The sequence below is a fragment of the Mercenaria mercenaria genome, chromosome 12 (assembly GCF_021730395.1).
Source record: "Mercenaria mercenaria strain notata chromosome 12, MADL_Memer_1, whole genome shotgun sequence".
Lineage (NCBI taxonomy): Eukaryota > Metazoa > Mollusca > Bivalvia > Venerida > Veneridae > Mercenaria > Mercenaria mercenaria.
This window is the reverse complement of record NC_069372.1, coordinates 81,806,680-81,827,445: the sequence shown is the minus strand read 5'-3', so window position 1 is coordinate 81,827,445 and position 20,766 is coordinate 81,806,680. Positions and strand designations below refer to the sequence as shown.

Below are 20,766 nucleotides of genomic sequence, written 5' to 3'. Positions count from 1 at the left end.
ACGAAAGAGTTTTAAATTCTAACATTAACAATGCATAAAACACATAGAACGCAGCCAATAGTAGAGTCGGTATGACAGTCCGTCATGAAAGATAATGAATTACGCAACATTCCTCCGTACGCCATTCTACCCCCTCTCCCTCCAACACCGGCTCAAAAGGAATTCTATTAATTTGTACATTGAATAGACTCAATGATTCCAAAGAACCAGAAAATATAAGAAGAGACACTTTAGTTTAATCAATTATGTTATATTTATATTCAGAGCACAAATACAGACACAAATAGAAAAGCAAAGGTGCCTGGCCAAAACAGTTAAAGATTAAACCTAAATGAATGCCATTTGGAAACATAAATCGCAATCTAGCTAGATAATGATATCATACACGGTTTGAATTAGTCTGTTCATTAGAGGTAAAGAAAAGTGCAACACACCATAAAATCTCTAAAGGAGCCGGACCACAAGTTCTTCCAACATCAGATGGCGGTCCTTTGTATAGTCACCAAACGGCAATTTAGGATAAAACTTAAAAGAAGGTGCTTTAGAAACATAAATTGCAATCTAGCAAGATAATAATATACACAGTTTGATCGAGTCTGTTAATTGGAGGTTAAGAAAAGTGTAACAAACCACAAGGACTCATGTTTTAAAGTCACAAAGTTATGTTTATGGTATGGTACAAACTGTGTAGAGTGTTTCCATACAGAACAACAAACAAGAGATATTTTAAATAACGGCATCGCCTTACCTAACAACGGCCGGTAACCAATACCACTGGCAATATGCTTACTACTGTAGAAAATACTGGTAGCTTTAACATTCATTTTTTCTGATATCACTTACTGATCATTTAAAAAAAAACAACAAATCTGTTTTCAGACGTTGATGCTGAAGACAATATCGAAAAGTCTAAAGGTCTGGACGAAGAATATTTATTGGACAATATTGAATTAAACAAGCTCTGTACAAATGAAGGTAGAACTTCGCCAAATGTAAAGAAGGAATGTGACAAAATTTGTACTGCTATCAAAACAAAATCGGACAAAATTGTCCATGTCGTGCCGGCATACAAAACGAATGATGAGACAAAAATTATTTTTGTTGTTTTTGCTCAAAGTGAAATAACACTAGAAACGCGCTGGAAATTAGAAGTACGAATTGTATACCAGTATAGTGACGAAAGTAAATGTGCTATGTATTGTGCAAATAATAATCCACTTTCAACGGAATCATCAAGAAAAATTGGAAAGATAATTGACAAGTATTCCATGGAACTGATGCATAATCATACATATCTCTCTGTTATTTCTGCTTCACCAGTCGTATCAAAACACTATGGAACAAGCAACTATAAAACTGAATCTGTGTCCTGCATTGCTTTATATGTTATAGTCAAACATTTTATACCAATCAATGAAGAACCGTTTCCACAGATGTTAGACGGAATTCCGGTCGATGTAAGAGAAGGTGGGGTACAGTTCTGTGGAGCCTCTGCTGAAGATTTTCACGATCAGGTGCGGATGGGATGTAAAATTACGTCTACATTTCAGCCTCAAAAGCATGGCACATTGGGTGGCTTTGTTGAACATCCGGATTATGGCTTGTGTGGAATCACATGTGCGCATGTTGTACTGAATGATAAATGGAAATTCGCACTTAAGGAGAAAATGAAAGTCAAAGAGAAAGAAATGGAACCATGTGCACTGTTTCAGCCTTCGTATGATCGAATTAAACAAGCTCTGTACAAATGAAGGTAGAACTTCGCCAAATGTAAAGAAGGAATGTGACAAAATTTGTACTGCTATCAAAACAAAATCGGACAAAATTGTCCATGTCGTGCCGGCATACAAAACGAATGATGAGACAAAAATTATTTTTGTTGATTTTGCTCAAAGTAAAATAACACTAGAAACGCGCTGGAAATTAGAAGTACGAATTGTATACCAGTATAGTGACGAAAGTAAATATGCTATGTATTGTGCAAATAATAATCCTCTTTCAACGGAATCATCAAGAAAAATTGAAAAGATAATTGACAAGTATTCCATGGAACTGATGCATAATCATACATATCTCTCTGTTATTTCTGCTTCACCAGTCGTATCAAAACACTATGGAACAAGCAACTATAAAACTGAATCTGTGTCCTGCATTGCTTTGTATGTTATAGTCAAACATTTTATACCAATCAATGAAGAACCGTTTCCACAGATGTTAGACGGAATTCCGGTCGATGTAAGAGAAGGTGGGGTACAGTTCTGTGGAGCCTCTGCTGAAGATTTTTACGATCAGGTGCGGATGGGATGTAAAATAACGTCTAAATTTCAGCCTCAAAAGCATGGCACATTGGGTGGCTTTGTTGAACATCCGGATTATGGCTTGTGTGCATGTGCGCATGTTGTACTGAATGATAAATTGAAATTCGCACTTAAGGAGAAAATGAAAGTCAAAGAGAAAGAAATGGAACCATGTGCACTGTTTCAGCCTTCGTATGATACCCAAGAACAAAATCAAATTGGACGGCTTGTAGAAGTTACATACAAGGAAGGGGGAAACGGAAAACCAGGGATAGATCTTGCCTTGTTAAAGATTGACAAACGGCCACCATCAGAAGGAACTTTTCCAGATATTCAGGGAACAACAACAAGTAAGTTTATTGACAAATTGTTAATAAGAAAATACAAATCTATATTAATGAGCACATAGGAAGTGCATGCTAACTTATATACTTACTTAAAACGTAACATCAAGTATTAAGGTATTAGACCGGTAATAGAGTACTTCCTTTTTCAAGAGTATTGAATTCCTACCATAAACTTACTTTAACTGCAATTTTCTAGGGGGCGTAGGTTCAAGCCCTACTGGGACCATTTTTTCTCCTTATTTTCCTTTTATCTAATAAGATTTTACTTCTTTCAATACTTGTTATTGATTTATTGTACAATAATTGGGAAAAAAAGCATTTGATAAACAATTTCTTGCTGTTCAAAGTGAATTTACCTCTGAAACAGAAGGGGAAGAGTTAGACATCTTCAAAAATACTGAGCTACATGCGGTAAAAGTTCTCTATTTTGCCTTCACTCTTAAGATTGCATATTGTGGAAGAAATGTAGGTAGGTTTTACTTCTGCCCCAAGGTTATTTTTGAATGAAGGGAGCAACATTCAAAACAGACCCGCAGGATTCGACCTTAATTTTTCAATGTTGGAGTTAGAGTTCTGTCTCATTAGATCCGTTTACTTGAGGCACCCTAGAAAAGGTTTAAGTTTGTGTTCTGCAATTGTTACCAATAGTTTGATGTTTCTTTTATCAAGTTTAATGGTATAATGAATTTTCTGCAAACAATTTGGATAGTGGCCATCACTTTGAAATTTTTCTCTACTTGAGCTTGAGGAAATACCATAAATTATACAAAATTTATAATAAAAAAAATACGACACGGTAAAAGTAGTTTAAAATTTGCAACACAGTGCGAAACAAAATTTTAGTTTCAATGTGTTTAATGTTTAATTTTTTTTAATTAATGTAGCAATATGTAGGTAAATTTCAATCACATTTTGTTTCTACAGTGTAAGATAGCTATTCATCTATATTCTTAAAACTATGCTGAAAAGAGATTGACTGAATAAGTTTGCAGATGACATTGTGAAAACACATTTATTCGGGAAGGGCCTAAATTGTCCACCCGAAAATTCCCAGTACATCTGTATATTACCTGTATTATAAGAATGATTTTCATGAAGTTTTCGTGAGTTACAAAACTGTTGAATTCCCTATGCTATGTTTGTAACATCACGTTATCGTTGGGGCATATATTATATTTTGCATCTATTTATAAATTATAGCCTCGTTTCGGAACATTCTTCCGAAAAAATCCGAAAATGCGCGACAGGTTCGTAAGCAGTTGGAAAACATACTTTCGGTTTGAAATAGGCGAAAGGTTTTTGTTTATTTGTTGATTATTCTTGAACATATTCATGGGTATTTGGTCAGATCCGATGCAGCGGGTATTTTCAGTAAATATGAAGTCTCAGCAACAAACTCTGGTTTTCATATAATACTCGTTCGGTTGTTAGTAGTGGACCTTTAAATATTGAAGGTATAATGACACTTCCCCAAAATTACATGACAGCCACTCAACACCTGACTCCAGTATATCTATCTGTATGTTTATCGGAACACCCTATATTGTAATGTTTACAAGCAATGAGAAATGTACAATAGCTGAAGTGACAGCAGGAGGATACAAGAAAATCTGACAATTTAACAATACTTCTAGCGAATAGAGTCAGGGGTTCGTTATTATGCCTTGTGTATAGAACTAATGTGCTGGCTACGTTTGTGTCCTAGGCAAACCAGTGCCCTAGCCACATTAACAGTGTTTCTCCTGGGATTTTATCGCACTACATAAGAATAAGAAAGTTGTTACTCTCATGTAGTATAGAACAGAAAACATTTCATATATGGAAAACACTACAATCACCTCACCAGTACATTAGATACTCATCATCTGTATATTATAGTATCTGTCAACGTTCAATGCAATTTCGCCAGATGCCAGGAAACCCATCATCCGCTGATGGCCCTATTCACTTGTAAATTCAATGACTAAGTTTTGCAGTTTCTGTTGTTCTTTGTGTTAACATTTAACTTTGGCAGATAAGGAAAGACATACTTTTGATTCTACAAGTCATAACAATAAATGCATTACCATGTTCATTTTATATATATATAAATCTGATGATACCGATTAAAGAAATCAGAAAAAACATTATCTATAAACAGTATCATAATTATCATAATTATTTTGTATTTCAATTTTACTTAGACATAATAAAAAGTTAGCTTTTAATGCATGTTTTCTTGGATGGAGAGTTTGTAAGCTCTTTACTAGTACGATTATTTTTCCCTGATTAAGTTCCATGTGCGTACCCCTTTTCCGCCGAACAATTACGTTTATTTTACATAGCTGATAGAAGCAATACTAGCCCTATTTGTGACAGGACTGGCCGTACCGGCGACAGTAACCATCAGAACAAATCAACACCCTTTACAATATTTACAAATTTATTTACATAAGATGATTATTAACAATGAATAGATGATATGAAAAAAAAACTGATTATAAGAAAGAAAGAAAGAAAAATCAAAGTTCAGTATCTCTAGATACAAAGTCCGACACTTCCATTTTTAATGTGACGTGGCACAGATTTTTCATTTAATTGCAAACTTTAAGTAGCACAAAAAATATAAAACATATCTTCAAATCAAGTCCCTTTAAACCGTGAATACGTTGATTCCGTTTTGGCTCCCTATGCAGGTAAGTGATTGCATCCCTGAGCTGACTTCAGAGGATAACAAAAATCAGCGTCTTTGCGGTTTACGGCCACAACCATGGGACGAAAGCTCTGCGCTGGGAAAATCACATCCAGGCGAGTGAAGACAAGTGAACCTCGGGCATTGTACTTCCGGGTTATGACATCACCAGGAAAAATCGTCTGGCGGAAGAAGCTAAAATATATAACAAAACAAATAAGTCAGGGCATAAAACTGCTCCTTTGGGTACACCATACCTCCGTAGGCTCCCATAAATAATACGTGCTACTTATACAAAATATATGTGCTACTAAGTTCATACGTCACGTGATTAAAATACGTCACTTATTACTCCCATTATTGCAAAACTTACTTACTTAAAAGACTAAAGTTAAAGTATGAAAAAGGTATGAAAAGTTTCCGATGAAAAAATATAGTAATGGAAATGATAAACTGCAGCTATTATTTACAACTACAAAATAACAAAATTCAATGTAAATCAAACGTTATATCATAGTTGGCATCCATATAATATCTAATGCCATACATTAAAACGGACATTGTAAGTATATGCAATAGACTGGCACACAATTTCATATTGCAATAATATATTACATACATGGCACCAGACTTGCCATATTATTAGTTACACTGCTTGTTGGTGACATGATACGGGATATACGCTGTCGAGAAAATCCATATCGGGCGAGAGCGAAGCTCGAGCCTGATATGGACTTTCGAGACAGCGTATATCCCGTTTCCTGTCACCAACAAGCTGTGTAACGATTTTATCTTGCTGACTACCCTTTACTCACATGCTATAATGTAGTAATTTTGTATTTTGTTTTAATCAAAATTCATATCTGAAATGTACAAGCAGGATATGGAATATATGCAATGCAGTATCTGCGTTCCATAACAACGAAATGTTTGACATATGTTTTTGAAACAGATTACCTTACAAATATCATGTTACAAATTTAGTACAAATCTTATATCTTATATAAACGAAACATTTTAGACTCCTCTTTCGAAATAATTTACAAAAGTCTGAAAAATTTAATAAATTATCCTGACATACCGAAACTAGCCAAAATCACTTGCCGAAAAGTAAATGTTACTGAATTCTGTAGAATGCAAAAAAATTTACCAAATAAAAATTGTAATGCATAAATCATAAAAAAATCTAACAAATAAATTTCTTACCTCGATCGAGCATAAATTTCTAGCAAGAAAAATTAATCAGACATAGATTCGTCTATAATGTCGGAAGGTGGTGTGCGCAAGGCATATCTAGTCCAGTCTATTTAAAGGGTAATGTCCCGCCAAATACTAAATTTCATGAGACTCACGGCTAAGCCGTGAACTCCGAATATTTGTATTTCCACGGGATTCACGATATAGCCGGGGAATCTAACTACTTTTGCGCGGATTGAAATTGACAATTTGAGGCCCGTTAAAGTGGTTTTGATGATAAAAACATAAATTACTGAAGTTTATAAAATATCAACTTTCTTATTACTGAACCGAATTTAATGAAATTTACATGGAAATTTAAGTTATGAAGTACAGAAAAACATTACATGTATTTTATGCGTAAAATCTGACAGTTACCTCAATAACTCAAAATTTTACAAAATGATGATGCAATACCTGCATTTACATTACAGATACAATAAGGCCCGTATGCCAGTTTGTGACACACGTCCCCTCTTAAAAAGAAAATTTATAATTTTCTTAAATGAAAACAAATTGACATACTGAAAATAGCAAACACAACAAAAAATACACTGTCACTATCTGTACACTATATAATATAGCCACCTGTCTACACTCTACTCAAATAATCTGCGCCTACATTTTCTCTACCAGGAATTGCTCTTATACTGATCCTATATGGCTGCAATGCCAATGCCCATCTCATCAGCCTGGAGTTGCTAAGTTTCGCTTTATTCAAATAAGTGAGCAGCTGATGATCTGTCTCTAATACAAAGTCTTTACCGAACAAATACCGGTGAAACTTAGCTACTGCCCATACTATCGCTAAACACTCCTTCTCTATCACTGAGTACTTTTGCTCCCTATGTAGCAATTTCCTACTAGCATTTGCTACAGGTAATTTCTCTCCATCACTTTCCTGAAGCAATACTGAGCCTAAACCTACATCTGAAGCATCTACTCTCAATATAAAAGTCTGATCTAAATCTGGCAACTTCAAAATAGGCGGACCCATTAAGCTAGCCTTCAAAGTCTGGAAAGCCTTTTCTTGACTTTCACCCCACTCTACAAGATTTGGCTGACCCTTTTTCGTCAAATCTGTGAGCGGAACTGCAATGGCGGCAAAATTTGGGATAAACTTTCTGTAAAATCCGACTACACCTAAGAATGAACGTATTGCCTTCTTGGTTTTTGGTCTTTCGGCATCCTGTATGGCCTGTACCTTATTTAGAACTGGTTCAAGGGTCTGGACATCTCCTATCATGTGCCCTAAACATTCTAACTTCTGAAAACCCATATAAAACACTTAGTCGGTCTTGCGGTTAACTTAGCCTCTCTTAGTCTGGTTAACAACTCAGAAAGTGCTACTACATGTTCTGGCCATGTGATTGTATACACCAGGATATCATCAATGAAGCTATCTGAGTGCCCTAGGTCCTTCAAAACCTTCCGCATCAGTCTACAAAACGTTGCAGGTGCGTTAACTAATCCAAAGGGCATCTTACGGAACTGGAACAAAACTTTCGGGGTTTCAAAAGCAGTCATGGGTTTAGCCTTTTCAGACAAAGGAACCTGCCAGTAACCTTTGCTCAAGTCTAGTTTTGAAAAATATCTATACTTAGATAATTTTGAAAACATCTCCTAAGTTCAGCATCGAAAACCGTCAGTTTGTTGACCTGGCGAAAATCTATACAGAACCTAATACTGTTATCTTTTTTCCTTATGAGGACAATAGGGGAGGAAAATGGAGCATTTGATGGTTCGATTACTCCCAACTCCAACATTTTATCTACTTCCTCTTTCACTACTGACTGCGAATGAAAAGGAATAGGATAACCCTTTACTCTTATCAGAACTGTAGTTGACAACTGAATATCATGTTCAACTAAGTTAGTATTCCCAGGAATATCTGTCAGTACATCTGAGAATTTTTCTAACAAATCTACAACTTCCTGTTTATATTCTACTGGTTACTCTGGATTTATCTCTACATCTTTGTACGTTTCTGTACCCTGCTTTATAGGACATAAAACTATATCCTTTTCTACTCTACTCGAAAACTCGTCAGTACTTTCATTCGGATCTAATCTGTCATAATCTCTCTGATCCTCCTCTACAATAGCTGCTCCAACCTTACTTAATATACCCTTATCTGGTATAGACTTACTATCATCCTTCCTTTCACAGTACTGTTTCAGCATGTTTGCGTGAAAAGTTTTCAACTTTCCGTCTACATCTATCCTGTAATCTAGTCTATTTACTATCTCTACCACCTCGTAAGGACCCTTCCAATGTAACAACAACTTATAATGTTTCGTAGGTAACAATACAAGTACCTTACTACCTGCCTTAAACCTCCTATTTCTAGCCTTCCTCATGTAATACTTCTTGTATCTAGCACTACTTTTTGCTAACTGTTGCTGAGCTATCTTACACGTATCCTCCAATTTTTCTTGCAAATCCATAACATACTGGTAAGTCGTTTTAACCTCATCATTCTCCGTCTTACCAGCCCATAACTCTCTTAGCACAGTTATCGGTCCACGGATTGTTCTACCGTAAAGTAACTCAAAGGGAGAAAATCCCAAACTTTCTTGCTGAACTTCACGATAAGCAAACAACATAGCATTCAAATACCTATCCCAATCTCTAGGTCTCTCACTACACATACGCTTCAACATTTACTTCAAACTACCGTTAAACTTCTCTACTAAACCGTTACACATAGGGTGATACGGTGTTGTAGTTAACTGCCTTAATGACAATAATCTACTAACTTCTGCCATAAGTTCTGATATAAACTGCGATCCACAATCGGTAAGCATTTCCTCTGGCACTCCTAATCTACTATACATATCTACTAATGCCTCTGCTACTCTCTCAGTTTCAATACTAGGTAGTGCTATGGCTTCCGGATATCTAGTAGCATAATCTACCATAGTCAAAATGTATCTGTTTTTCCTATCAGTCATATGTTCGATCGGACCAACGATGTCGACAGCAAAGGCATTTTTCCTAACGGAACTTTACTTACTCTACCCTTAGCTATAGTACGTTGACAAATACTACATGACTGACAGTACCTTCTAACCTCTGCCATTACTCCTGGCCAGTAAAATTCGCCTAATACCCTATCACTAGTTTTCCTTACACCTAAATGGCCTGATAGTAACGAATCATGTGCAACTTTCATCACAGTTTCTCTAAGACATTTAGGTACAATCAACTGTCTACTTTTGTCTAAATTCTGGGCGGTATACTCTCTATATAGCAATCTATTCCTACTCTCAAACCTAACTGAACCTTTACCTCTACACTGCTTAATCGTACTTTCCTCAGCCTTCTTTCTACACAAATCTAAAGTGCTATCTGTCTGTTGTTTTTCTAAGAATTCCTCTCTAGACATATCTAAAATCCGAGATGGAATTTAAGCTTTACTTGCTTCTTAACTTTGGCTTGCGCCCTAGTTTCTACTGCTGACGCTAAACTACTAAACTGAGGTTCTACAGCTCCCTCTATATTACCAATTATAACATCATTGGTAGGATTATCTACAACCAACGCCTCTACTGTACCCTTGAAATACGGACAATCAATATCTATTCTAGCTACATCTAGCCTATGTTCACTCCCATCTATGTACTTACATCTACGTGTTTTCTCTTAAAACTGACTTGCTTCTACTAAGTCCCGTTTTACTATCACACATGTACAACCTGTATCTCGCATAGCGATTACATCCCTACCATTACAAGTACCGGGTTTTGTAGGACATGTACTTACACTAAGCATACCTAACTCCTCAACATCACTGAGTTGTGTAATACTATTTCCACTCTCTGACCTACTTGACTTACTCCTATCTCTATCTCTATTTCTTCCTCTACCTCTACTCCAAGATCGGTCACGGTCTCTACCTCTATTTCTATTTTCCTTACTATTTCTATTCTCCCCTTTACTACTTTCCTGTTCCTGCTCTATCTCTATATCTGCTGCTACATTAGCACTATTACCGTACTTTCCACTCCTACAGTTATAAGAGCTATGCCCTATACGACCACAATTGGTACACTTTAGTACACCAAAGGGTTGATAACCTCTACCTCTATTAGCAACATTGCTACTACCTCTATTACTAGTGCCTACATTACGACTACTAGGATACTGTCTCTGAGGTATTTCATATGGTTTATGGCTCCGGTCCTTATTGGTTCTATTCACGACATACTTGGGACCTCCACGAGTCTTTGCAAACAAATCTGCATCTTCTGCTACATCCCTAGCTTTAACTAACCTCTTACTACTCAAATTCTGGTATAGTTCTCTATTACATACATCTAAAAATTGGTCCCTAAGTATAAAATCTAACAATCCTTCGTACGTTTTCTCTACCTTACTCAATCTAAGCCAACCATCTAAATATCTACTTATTCTGGCTAGAAACATCACAAAGGTCTCATTATCACGAGGCCTTTCAGTTCTAAACTTTTTCTTATAGCCATCGTCAGTGAGTTCGAATTGACGTAGCAAAGCGGCTTTCAGTTTATCATAATCCTTCCTATCTTCCAACGGAAGCCTATCAAAAACCTCTCTTGCCGTACCCTTTAGAAGGAACGGTAAGTTAAGTGACCATATCTCTTTATCCCAATCCTGCGCAACAGCGTACGTTTCGTACACATTCAAGTACGCATCCATGGAATCAATTTTCTCATCAAAGGGAGACATCTTAACCTTTACCTTTTTCTTACTCATCTTTTCTAAGTCTGTCTTAAACTTATGCTCTGTTTCTAATTTCCTACTTTCTGCTTCCTCCGTCTCTGTTTCTAACTTCCTAGCTAACATTAACTTCTCCTTTTCCATTTCTAACTTATCCTGTTCTAACTTACGTCCGTATTCTAACTTATCTAATTCTATCTTTTCCTTCTGCAACCCAGCCTCTACCTCTAATCTTTCCTTCTCAGCTTCTAAACTACTTTGTCGTTCATATTCTATCTTTTCCTTCTGCAACCTAGCCTCTAACTCTAATCTTTCCTTATCTGCTTCTACTCTTAATCTTTCTGCTTCTAACCTATCTTTTTTTCTTTCTCTCTCTGCTTCTACTCTTAATTTTTCTGCTTCTAACCTATCTTTCTCTGCTTCTAATCTACTATGTCTTTCCTCACGTTCCCTAGCCTGCTCTTCCTTAACAAAGTTACGTAACTCCTGTCCTTCATAACCTAACTCCTGCCCTACCTTCGTTAACTCTAGTACACTAGTCATGTTTAAATGAGTACACTACGTTAACACTATATAATACTACAGTACAACAGCTACTATAACAACCTGAGACACTAGTTAAACAATCGTGAGGGAATACTCGACTACACTAGTTTACACTAAAGCTCTACAGTTACCACTGGAGCCAACACAAAATACTATACTCTACGTATATACTACACAAAGCGTCCTCACTAAAATAATAATACACTATGTTGCGCAACAGTACTATGTTCATTCAAGGTTGCATAGGCAACAATCAACAATGTACAGTGACAGTAGGCTGCAAAAATACCATAGCCTTATCAAATATCAATCAACTGTAACTAGTGTTAACACTTTAGTGTAACAAATAAAACAAAAATAAACCAAAGTGCTTTATCTTAAGATAAAGTATAGGTATAACACAACTGTGTGGCACTAAAACATAAGAGTAGGTTAAAAGTATATGCAAGTAAACAAGCTTGCTAACACACAAATAAAAATAATACTGTATCTAGTATGTATACAGTACACTTATACATATTAGGATCACTGGGAGAAGTAGGACAACGCACAATTAAGAGTGAGTAGGATAACTCTCCTTGTCAAGGGCGGTCACTCTCAGCACAGATATATGGTGGCTTAATGATAGAGTGACACAAAATAAACCCAAAAGAAAAATAAAAGGAACGAACTCACCCCAGAATCCAAGTGTCGTAAGCAAATGTCTATCAGTCTGTGACCACTAAAGCTGGTTAGCTGAAGCTATGGATCTGTCTTGTCTTGTCTGAGGTAAGACGTCACACTGAAAAATGAATAAACTATTATATGTGTACCAATAGAACAAAACAAGAGGAATCTTAACAAATTATTGCTGCAGTTAAATGGGTGTTAATAATGTTCGAATAGCTACTGTGTCTGGTCGACCAATCCCACTTCTGACAACATTGTGACAGGACTGGCCGTACCGGCGACAGTAACCATCAGAACAAATCAACACCCTTTACAATATTTACAAATTTATTTACATAAGATGATTATTAACAATGAATAGATGATATGAAAAAAAAACTGATTATAAGAAAGAAAGAAAAAATAATCAAAGTTCAGTATCTCTAGATACAAAGTCCGACACTTCCATTTTTAATGTGACGTGGCACAGTTCTTTCATTTAATTGCGAACTTTAAGTAGCACAAACAATATAAAACGTATCTTGAAATCAAGTCCCTTTAAACCGTGAATACGTTGATTCCGTTTTGGCTCCCTATGGTGGTAGGTGATTGCATCCCTGAGCTGACTTCAGAGGATAACAAAAATCAGCGTCTTTGCGGTTTACGGCCACAACAATGGGACGAAAGCTCTGCGCTGGGAAAATCACATCCAGGCGAGTGAAGACAAGTGAACCTCGGGCATTGTACTTCCGGGTTATGACATCACCAGGAAAAATCGTCTGGCGGAAGAAGCTAAAATATATAACATATGGTAAGCACCATAACAAAACAAATAAGTCAGGGCATAAAACACCATACCTCCGCTACTTATACAAAATATATGTGCTACTAAGTTCATACGTAACGTGATTAAAATACGTCACTTATTACTCCCATTATTACAAAACTTACTTTCTTAAAAGACTAAAGTTAAAGTATGAAAAAGGTATGAAAAGTTTATGATGAAAAAATATAGTAATGGAAATGATAAACTGCAGCTATTATTTACAACTACAAATTAACAAAATTCAATGTAAATCAAACGTTATATCATAGTTGGCATCCATATAATATCTAATGCCATACATTAAAACGGACATTTTAAGTATATGCAATAGACTGGCACACAATTTCATATTGCAATAATATATTACATACATGGCACTAGACTTGCCATATAGATTTATACATTACAGTGCAATGCAGTATCTGCGTTCCATAACAACGAAATGTTTGACATATGTTTTTGAAACAGAGTACTTTACAAATATCATGTTACAAATTTAGTACAAATCTTATATCTTATATAAACGAAACATTTTAGACTCCTCTTTCGAAATAATTTACAAAAGTCTGAAAAATTTAATAAATTATCCTGACATACTGAAACTAGCCAAAATCACATGCCGAAAAATTAATGTTACAGAATTCTGTAGAATGCACAAAAATTTACCAAATTAAAATTGTAATGCAAAAATCATACAAAAATCTAACAAATGAATTTCTTACCTCGATCGAGCATAAATTTCTAGCAAGAAAAATTAATCAGACATAGATTCGTCTATAATGTCGGAAGGTGGTGTGCGCAAGGCATATCTAGTCCAATTTATTTAAAGGGTAATGTCCCGCCAAATACTAAATTTCATGGGACTCACGGCTAAGCCGTGAACTCCGACTATTTGTATTTCCACGGGATTCACGATATAGCTTGGGAATCTAACTACTTTGGCGCGGATTGAAATTGACAATTTGAGGCCCGTTATAGTGGTTTTGGGGATAAAAACATAAATTACTGAAGTTTATAAAATATCAACTTTCTTATTACTGAACCGAATTTAATGAAATTTACATGGAAATTTAAGTTATGAAATACAGAAAAACATTACATGCATTTTATGCGTAAAATCTGACAGTTACCTCAATAACTCAAAATTTTACAAAAAGATGATGCAATACCTGCATTTACACTACAGATACAATAAGGCCCGTATGTCAGATTAATGACATATACCCATCGTGAAAAAGCTATGTCAACAATACTAAGTCTTTGTTTCTTACAAGTTATGAGCGTAAAAAACAGGACAAACATGAAATATTTTATGTCTCTGGCTTTACATAACTTTTGGAATAGGTGAATGAGCGGATGTCAAATGCCTGAACCCTTAATAAACTCAAAAGCATGTATTTTACAAATATCAGATTGTATTTTACAAACACATACATGTAGTTCCATTGCCCTTACTATATTTGTCCTAAAATGTACTAACTAGACAATAGACTTGTTCAATTTTTATCACATGTTTTTACCCATTTTCGGTCTCTAGGTAATTTATGCACATCATGGACTGAGGGAAGGTATCAAAGAGAACTTGCTTTTTTCCATCTGTACAAAAAGTTGAAATGATCTTTCCCAAATGTATTAACACAATCTAAATGCCATATCGGCTGCCAATTTTGCATACTGTTGCAATTATGGAGACAATTACAGAGGTTAAAACATGTTCTCTTGGTGTTTTAATGGGCAATTATGATTAAAAGTATTAAATTTTATGAATCCCTGTCGCTACACAGTAAAAAAAGGCCCGCTCTGAAATTTTGAAATCAGATTGAAAAAAAAATGAAGCGAGCGGAAGCTGATTTAAAAATAACAACATTTTTTTTTATAATGAAAAAAAAATTGAGAGGGAAATCCGTTGACCAAGTAATCAATTTGGTGTGGCCTAAAAGTTGAAGAAAAAAAAGATTCTCAAAGGCCATATAAACATTTAAGGTCGGGCCAAAAATTTTGGGTAGGTCCATATACCGGAAACAAACATTGTTTTACGCCTAATGTTATCAAATACATGCATATTGTAAAAATACATGTATTGCAAATCTCTTCAATTTATTATTATTGCGATTAAAAACGTTTTATATAAGCAATATTAATTCATAATTTAAGTGAACAAATATAAGATACATCTTATGACACTGTTTTTACAGGAATTCGGTACGACTCTGGTAAAGTCTGGGGAAAGGAAGGAGTCCAACCTAATCAACAACAGGTATAAAAATTCGGCGTCGTAACAGGGCTAACATATGGAGAAATTCAGTTCGACAATGGAGTTGTCAAAGAGATACCGTTCCACAGTGAAATGGAATTAGAAACCACAAAGTATACAACAACACTATATAACCAATATCATATCAAATCAAACGACGTTAATCTTCCGTTTAGTAAATTAGGAGATTCATGGGGCTCTTGTATTTATGAGAGACAATACTGGCAAAGAAAATGATTTACGGTGCATTGGTATGGTAGTAGGAGTACTGAACGACAATTCGTGTGCTGTCACGCCTATTACAGCTATACTTGAAGAACTGAAAGTTACTAAACTCAAGTCGTTTGTACCAACTTTCACTTGGGAGCAGATTGAGAGACGTTTTAGAGAAATGGAAGAGCACTTTGAGAATGTAATAACAAGAACAGTTAACGCTGCCGTTACGAATGCATTAGCGAGTCGCCAGAACCCATTTTAGTAAATTTGCAGCATGATGTGTTTATGGTTACAAATCAGTTTCATCTATGATGCATTACAAACGTGCTAATTTTTATTTATTTGTTTATTGGGATGAACGTCCTGCCATCACAACTGCAGGTCATATCGCGACTTCCCATTTTTTTATAGCGGAGGAAGACTTTGCCTAATATCAGTCACGGGCGGGCATCTTCATAGGCAAACGCGCTAATAAACTACTGTTCCGGTGTATATCATGCCGATGCATTGAGATATAATTATGTTTTCGATCAAATGTTCACAACTGAAGTTAGTAACAGCTGGATTGTAACCGGTGATGTTTTTCATCCATAGGTTTTAGAAAGTTATTAGTAATATATTTACGCCTTTTGGACTTTGGAGAATCAAGTATAGAATTTGCAGATTGAATTAAACAATAAAACATGTATCGGGCCAGTAATTGGAACGAATGGCCTGGTTTTCTAGTGGTAACACACTTGACTGTCCTGGATTCGAATCCCGGTCAAGCCACAACGAGGTGTGTGAGTATAATTTCATACTCATGTCGGTCGATCCGCCGGAAGATAATTTGAGTTCTACATACAAGAAAGATAAGTCTCCTTAAAGTTCTTTTAGAGATATTGTTCTTAAAATAGATCAAACATATTTTTGTCATTCTATCGACCAAGGTCCAGTTGTTCGAGGGTCCAGCAACAGAACTTCAAGCAACAAAACAACAGACGGCATTAAGAAATCTTAGAGTATCGATATTTTAGAAAATCCCACTTCATTGCCTACAACAAAACACAACTAGAGGTCTCAAAATGGAGTTAACACATTCGTTTTAAAGCTCATACGTGCGTTGCGATGCGCATTCGTACATTTTGCTCATATTGTGGGCAGCGAAATACCACAAATTTCGGTCGCTTATCCGAAACCGAACAACAAGTAGTTCCATGTCCTCTAAAATTTTTACGTAATTAAAGTCTTTATAACTTTCAGAAAGCTTCTGAGATTCAACTTTATCAAAAAATGCATTGCTTAAGTACATATTTGTCGTAATCTGTATTATATAACAAAAACAAAGCGTATGAAAATGACCATGCTTGCTTTGATCACATTCTTCATTACGTGACCAAAATAAACTATAAACAACCTACAAAAATAGTACAATGCTTCAGCACCATCCGCTTAATTAAAATCAAGTTGCGTCTTTTGAAAACATTTTAAATTAAAACTCAGTTCCTGCTTGAAAAGTTCATTGAATTTGTTTTTTTATTTTAACAACACCTAAAAGCTTGTTTTGGTCATATGATCAGAAAACATCTAACTACCACAGCGTGCGTTCTATTTCGAGACGATACTGAACGGATTGCACCCGTGTATCCGTCGAAGTTTGTAGCATAGAAATGGGTTTATAGAAAGATATATTGCATGTAATCAACAGAAGAGGTGTTATCGTATTTATTCTTCATAGAGAAAGATACGATCCTTTCATAACATTTACGTAAATAATTTTTATTTGCACGACTGTTTCCCGAAAATACGAACATATGCACTTCAATTTGATTTAATTTTACATTCTAGATGGTGTTTGTGATTGACATATCATTAAAGGATATAATTAATTCGAAAGAAACATTATTTTTAACAAGTTCGCTTTTTAATCGCCGGTAGATTCGCGGTGTTTTCGTCCCCAAAAAATTACGTACTGGCGTACGATTCTTCTCGGATAATTAGGCATAAAAATTCTTTGTTTCCGGTAACATGCTAAAAAAAGTAAGGTAGGTAGGTCGGGTTCTTTTTTTTTTTTTTGTTTTTTTAAATTCTTTTTTAGACTTTTCGGAAATTATTTTTGTGTCAAAAAATGAATGCAAATAAGGGGGTTATGCCTTTAGAGCATCAGTAAGTTGATTTCTAACATGACTGAGCGTGTTTAAAGCAAGAAACGTGCAGTTATGCAAGTTTTTGTTAAAAAGTTGAAAAAAGGCCATAAAAAGATTTAGGGTCGGGCCAAAAATTTAGGGTAGTTCGGGATACCGAAAACAACCAATTTTTCGCCTTATACAATAGCGGGGTTCCGAAGAATGCAATGAAATTATTTGGGACAATTCAAACTAATTTTGAAAAATTTCTATTTTCAATATTTGCATTTTTAACAATACAACTTTGGGTTATATCGGTAAATAGCTATACATAGCTAATGTTTTCCTGTTTATATATATGCACTGACTTAAATAAAATTTGTATTGTAAATTTGTATTGTATTGTAGCATAGAACAAAAAAGGTCCAAAATCCAAGGCTAGTAACTATAGGCCCATATCCTTAACATGTATTGCCTCTAAATTAATGGAACATATTCTTGTCTCAATTACATTGATAACATCACATCGAAAGCAAATAATTCACTTAGATTCATCAAAAGAAATGTCAAAACAAACAACAGAAAAGTAAAAGAAACAGCTTACAACAGCTATGTCCGCCCACAGCTTGAATACTGTTCCACTATATGGCACCCTTGGAAAAAGCCCTCACATACAAAATTGAACGTGTACAACGATCTACAGTTCGATACGCATGTAACAACTATGGTCAAACAAGCAGTGTCAACCAAATGCTTAATGATATTAATCGCTTGAACAACGCCGCATCAAAATTCCCTTATGATATTTTTAAAAATAAGGCAGAACCTTATTGCAGTTGACCTTAACCACCTCACACCTACAAGGGACCTGAACCACTTGATCCCACAATCTCACACGCAATACCATTCAAACTCCTTTTTTCCAAGAACAATTCGTTCCTAGAATGGTTTCCCCCTACATATACAGTCCAGCCCCAGTTTGATTCTATTCTCTGAGAGGCTGGCAACTGTAACCTTCTAATCTATATCTATGTTTTTATCTTAGTAATAGTAGTTCTTTTTCACTTTGCACCAGACCCGCCCGCTTAGCTCAGTATGTAGAGCGTCGGTCTACGGATCGCGGGGTCGCGAGTTCGATCCTCGGGCGGGCCGTATGTTCTCTGTGACTATTTGATAAACGACATTGTGTCTGAAATCATTAGTCCTCCACCTCTGATTCATGTGGGGAAGTTGGCAGTTACTTGCAGAGAACAGGGTTGTACTGGTACAGAATCCAGGAACACTGGTTAGGTTAACTGCCCGCCGTTACATGACTGAAATACTGTTGAAAAACGGCGTTAACCCCAAAACAAACAAACAAATAACTTTGCACCTAATGAGCTTGCTCATCTTTTAACAGTCTGTCCCAGACAAAGCGCCTCCCAGCTATAATCAGAATTGATTGTTGGGCAGTACACAGTAGATGTAGATGTAGATGCAACCAAGAAGAATAATAACAGACTCGGTTTGATTGAGTCTGTTCATGAGAGGTAATGACCTCTAGCACCGGCTTAAGCGGAACTCTATTACACATATGTTGAATGGACTCCTTGATCCCAAAGGACCAGAAAATATAACAACACTAAAACATGCATGTTGTCGTGATTATGAGGGATATTACATTAATCTACAGTTGAAAAATGACTGAATGCAACCTGAAGATCATGATGTGTACTGATATTGGAGACAGCAGTAGTTGTTTTGGTTGTTTTAAAATCGACTGAAACATTTAATTTCATTTCAAATATTCTTGTATGGTTGCTTTTACTTTAAGACCTATTCTGAAGTGTCTTTTATCTATGTTATTTATGTATAATATATTCACAGCCTGCTTTAACCAAGATGAGATCTCATTTGAAAATGGAAACCCGTTTCTGATCAATAACTTAAGAACCACTTGACCCAGAATGTTGAAACTTCATAGGATGGTCGGACATGAAGAGTAGATGACCCCTGTTGATTTTTTAAACAATTGATCAAAAGTAAGGTCACAGGAACAAGAACTTTGAAAACAGTTTCCAACCAATAACTTTAGAATTATTTGACCAAGAACCTTCAATCACGATGATAGAAATTACAGAGTAGATGAACCTTAATGTTTCTGGGGTCACTTGACTTAAGGCAAAGGTCACAGAGGCCTGAAGATAGAAAAACTCATTCTGGATCAATAACTTAAGAATCGTTTCCCAGAATGTTGAAACTTCATAGAATGATTGGACATGCAGAATAGATGACCCCTGCTGATTTTTGACTCACCCGATCAAAGACCAAGGTCACAGGGGCATGAACATGGAAAACGGTTTACTTGAGAACCACTTGACCCAGAATTTTGAAACTTCATAGGGTGACTGGACATGCTAAGTAGATCTCTATTGCAACCAACAATCAGTGTCTCTTTGTCTTTGGCTCCTATCCTCTATTGACTTCTTGCGACTTCTTAAAACTATGCATTGGGGGAGACATGGGCATCTTCTAATTTGAAAATTAGTTGCCCACCTTCGAAGGAGGAGGGGTATATTGTAAATATTATTGTTTTGAGTTAAGTATGTCAAAGGTCAAGATCTGGTAAAAAAAGGTTGAAAATGCTTATTAATCAAAAATAGTTTAACTAGAATCACCAAACTTATGCTAACTGTTCATACCCATTACCAGAAGCTGTCAACCGCTGCCCACATCAGTGCTCTCAGTGCTTTGATTGTTTTGTTTTTATAATTACTATGTGAATTAAAAAGTTATATAAATGTATCCAAACATTAACATGCATTTGATTAGTGTTAATTTATCTGTAACAAAACTGCTTTTTTATTGTATAATAAAAATGTGTATTTTGCAGATTCAGATATGAATTTATTATTACTTTTATATTTTAAAATACAATACTTA

At 35.6% G+C, this 20,766-nt stretch overlaps 2 protein-coding genes across 2 annotated transcripts in view; both read left to right on the top strand.

Moving 5' to 3' along the window:
* LOC123540928 (uncharacterized) overlaps window positions 1-1,751 on the top strand; it is a 29,940-nt gene extending 28,189 nt beyond the window's left edge. Inside the window, exon 7 of the mRNA XM_053520671.1 lies at window positions 880-1,751. Coding sequence (XP_053376646.1) covers window positions 880-1,751 — 872 coding nt within the window. The remainder of the gene's footprint in view (window positions 1-879) is intronic.
* Window positions 1,752-1,767: 16 nt separating this feature from the next.
* On the top strand, window positions 1,768-19,320 carry LOC128547485 (uncharacterized). The gene is made up of 2 exons (XM_053520419.1): window positions 1,768-2,647; window positions 15,465-19,320. The coding sequence occupies exons 1-2, from the start codon at window positions 1,972-1,974 to the stop codon at window positions 15,530-15,532; spliced, it is 744 nt and encodes a 247-aa protein (XP_053376394.1). The 5' UTR covers window positions 1,768-1,971; the 3' UTR covers window positions 15,533-19,320.
* Window positions 19,321-20,766: the final 1,446 nt, after the last annotated feature.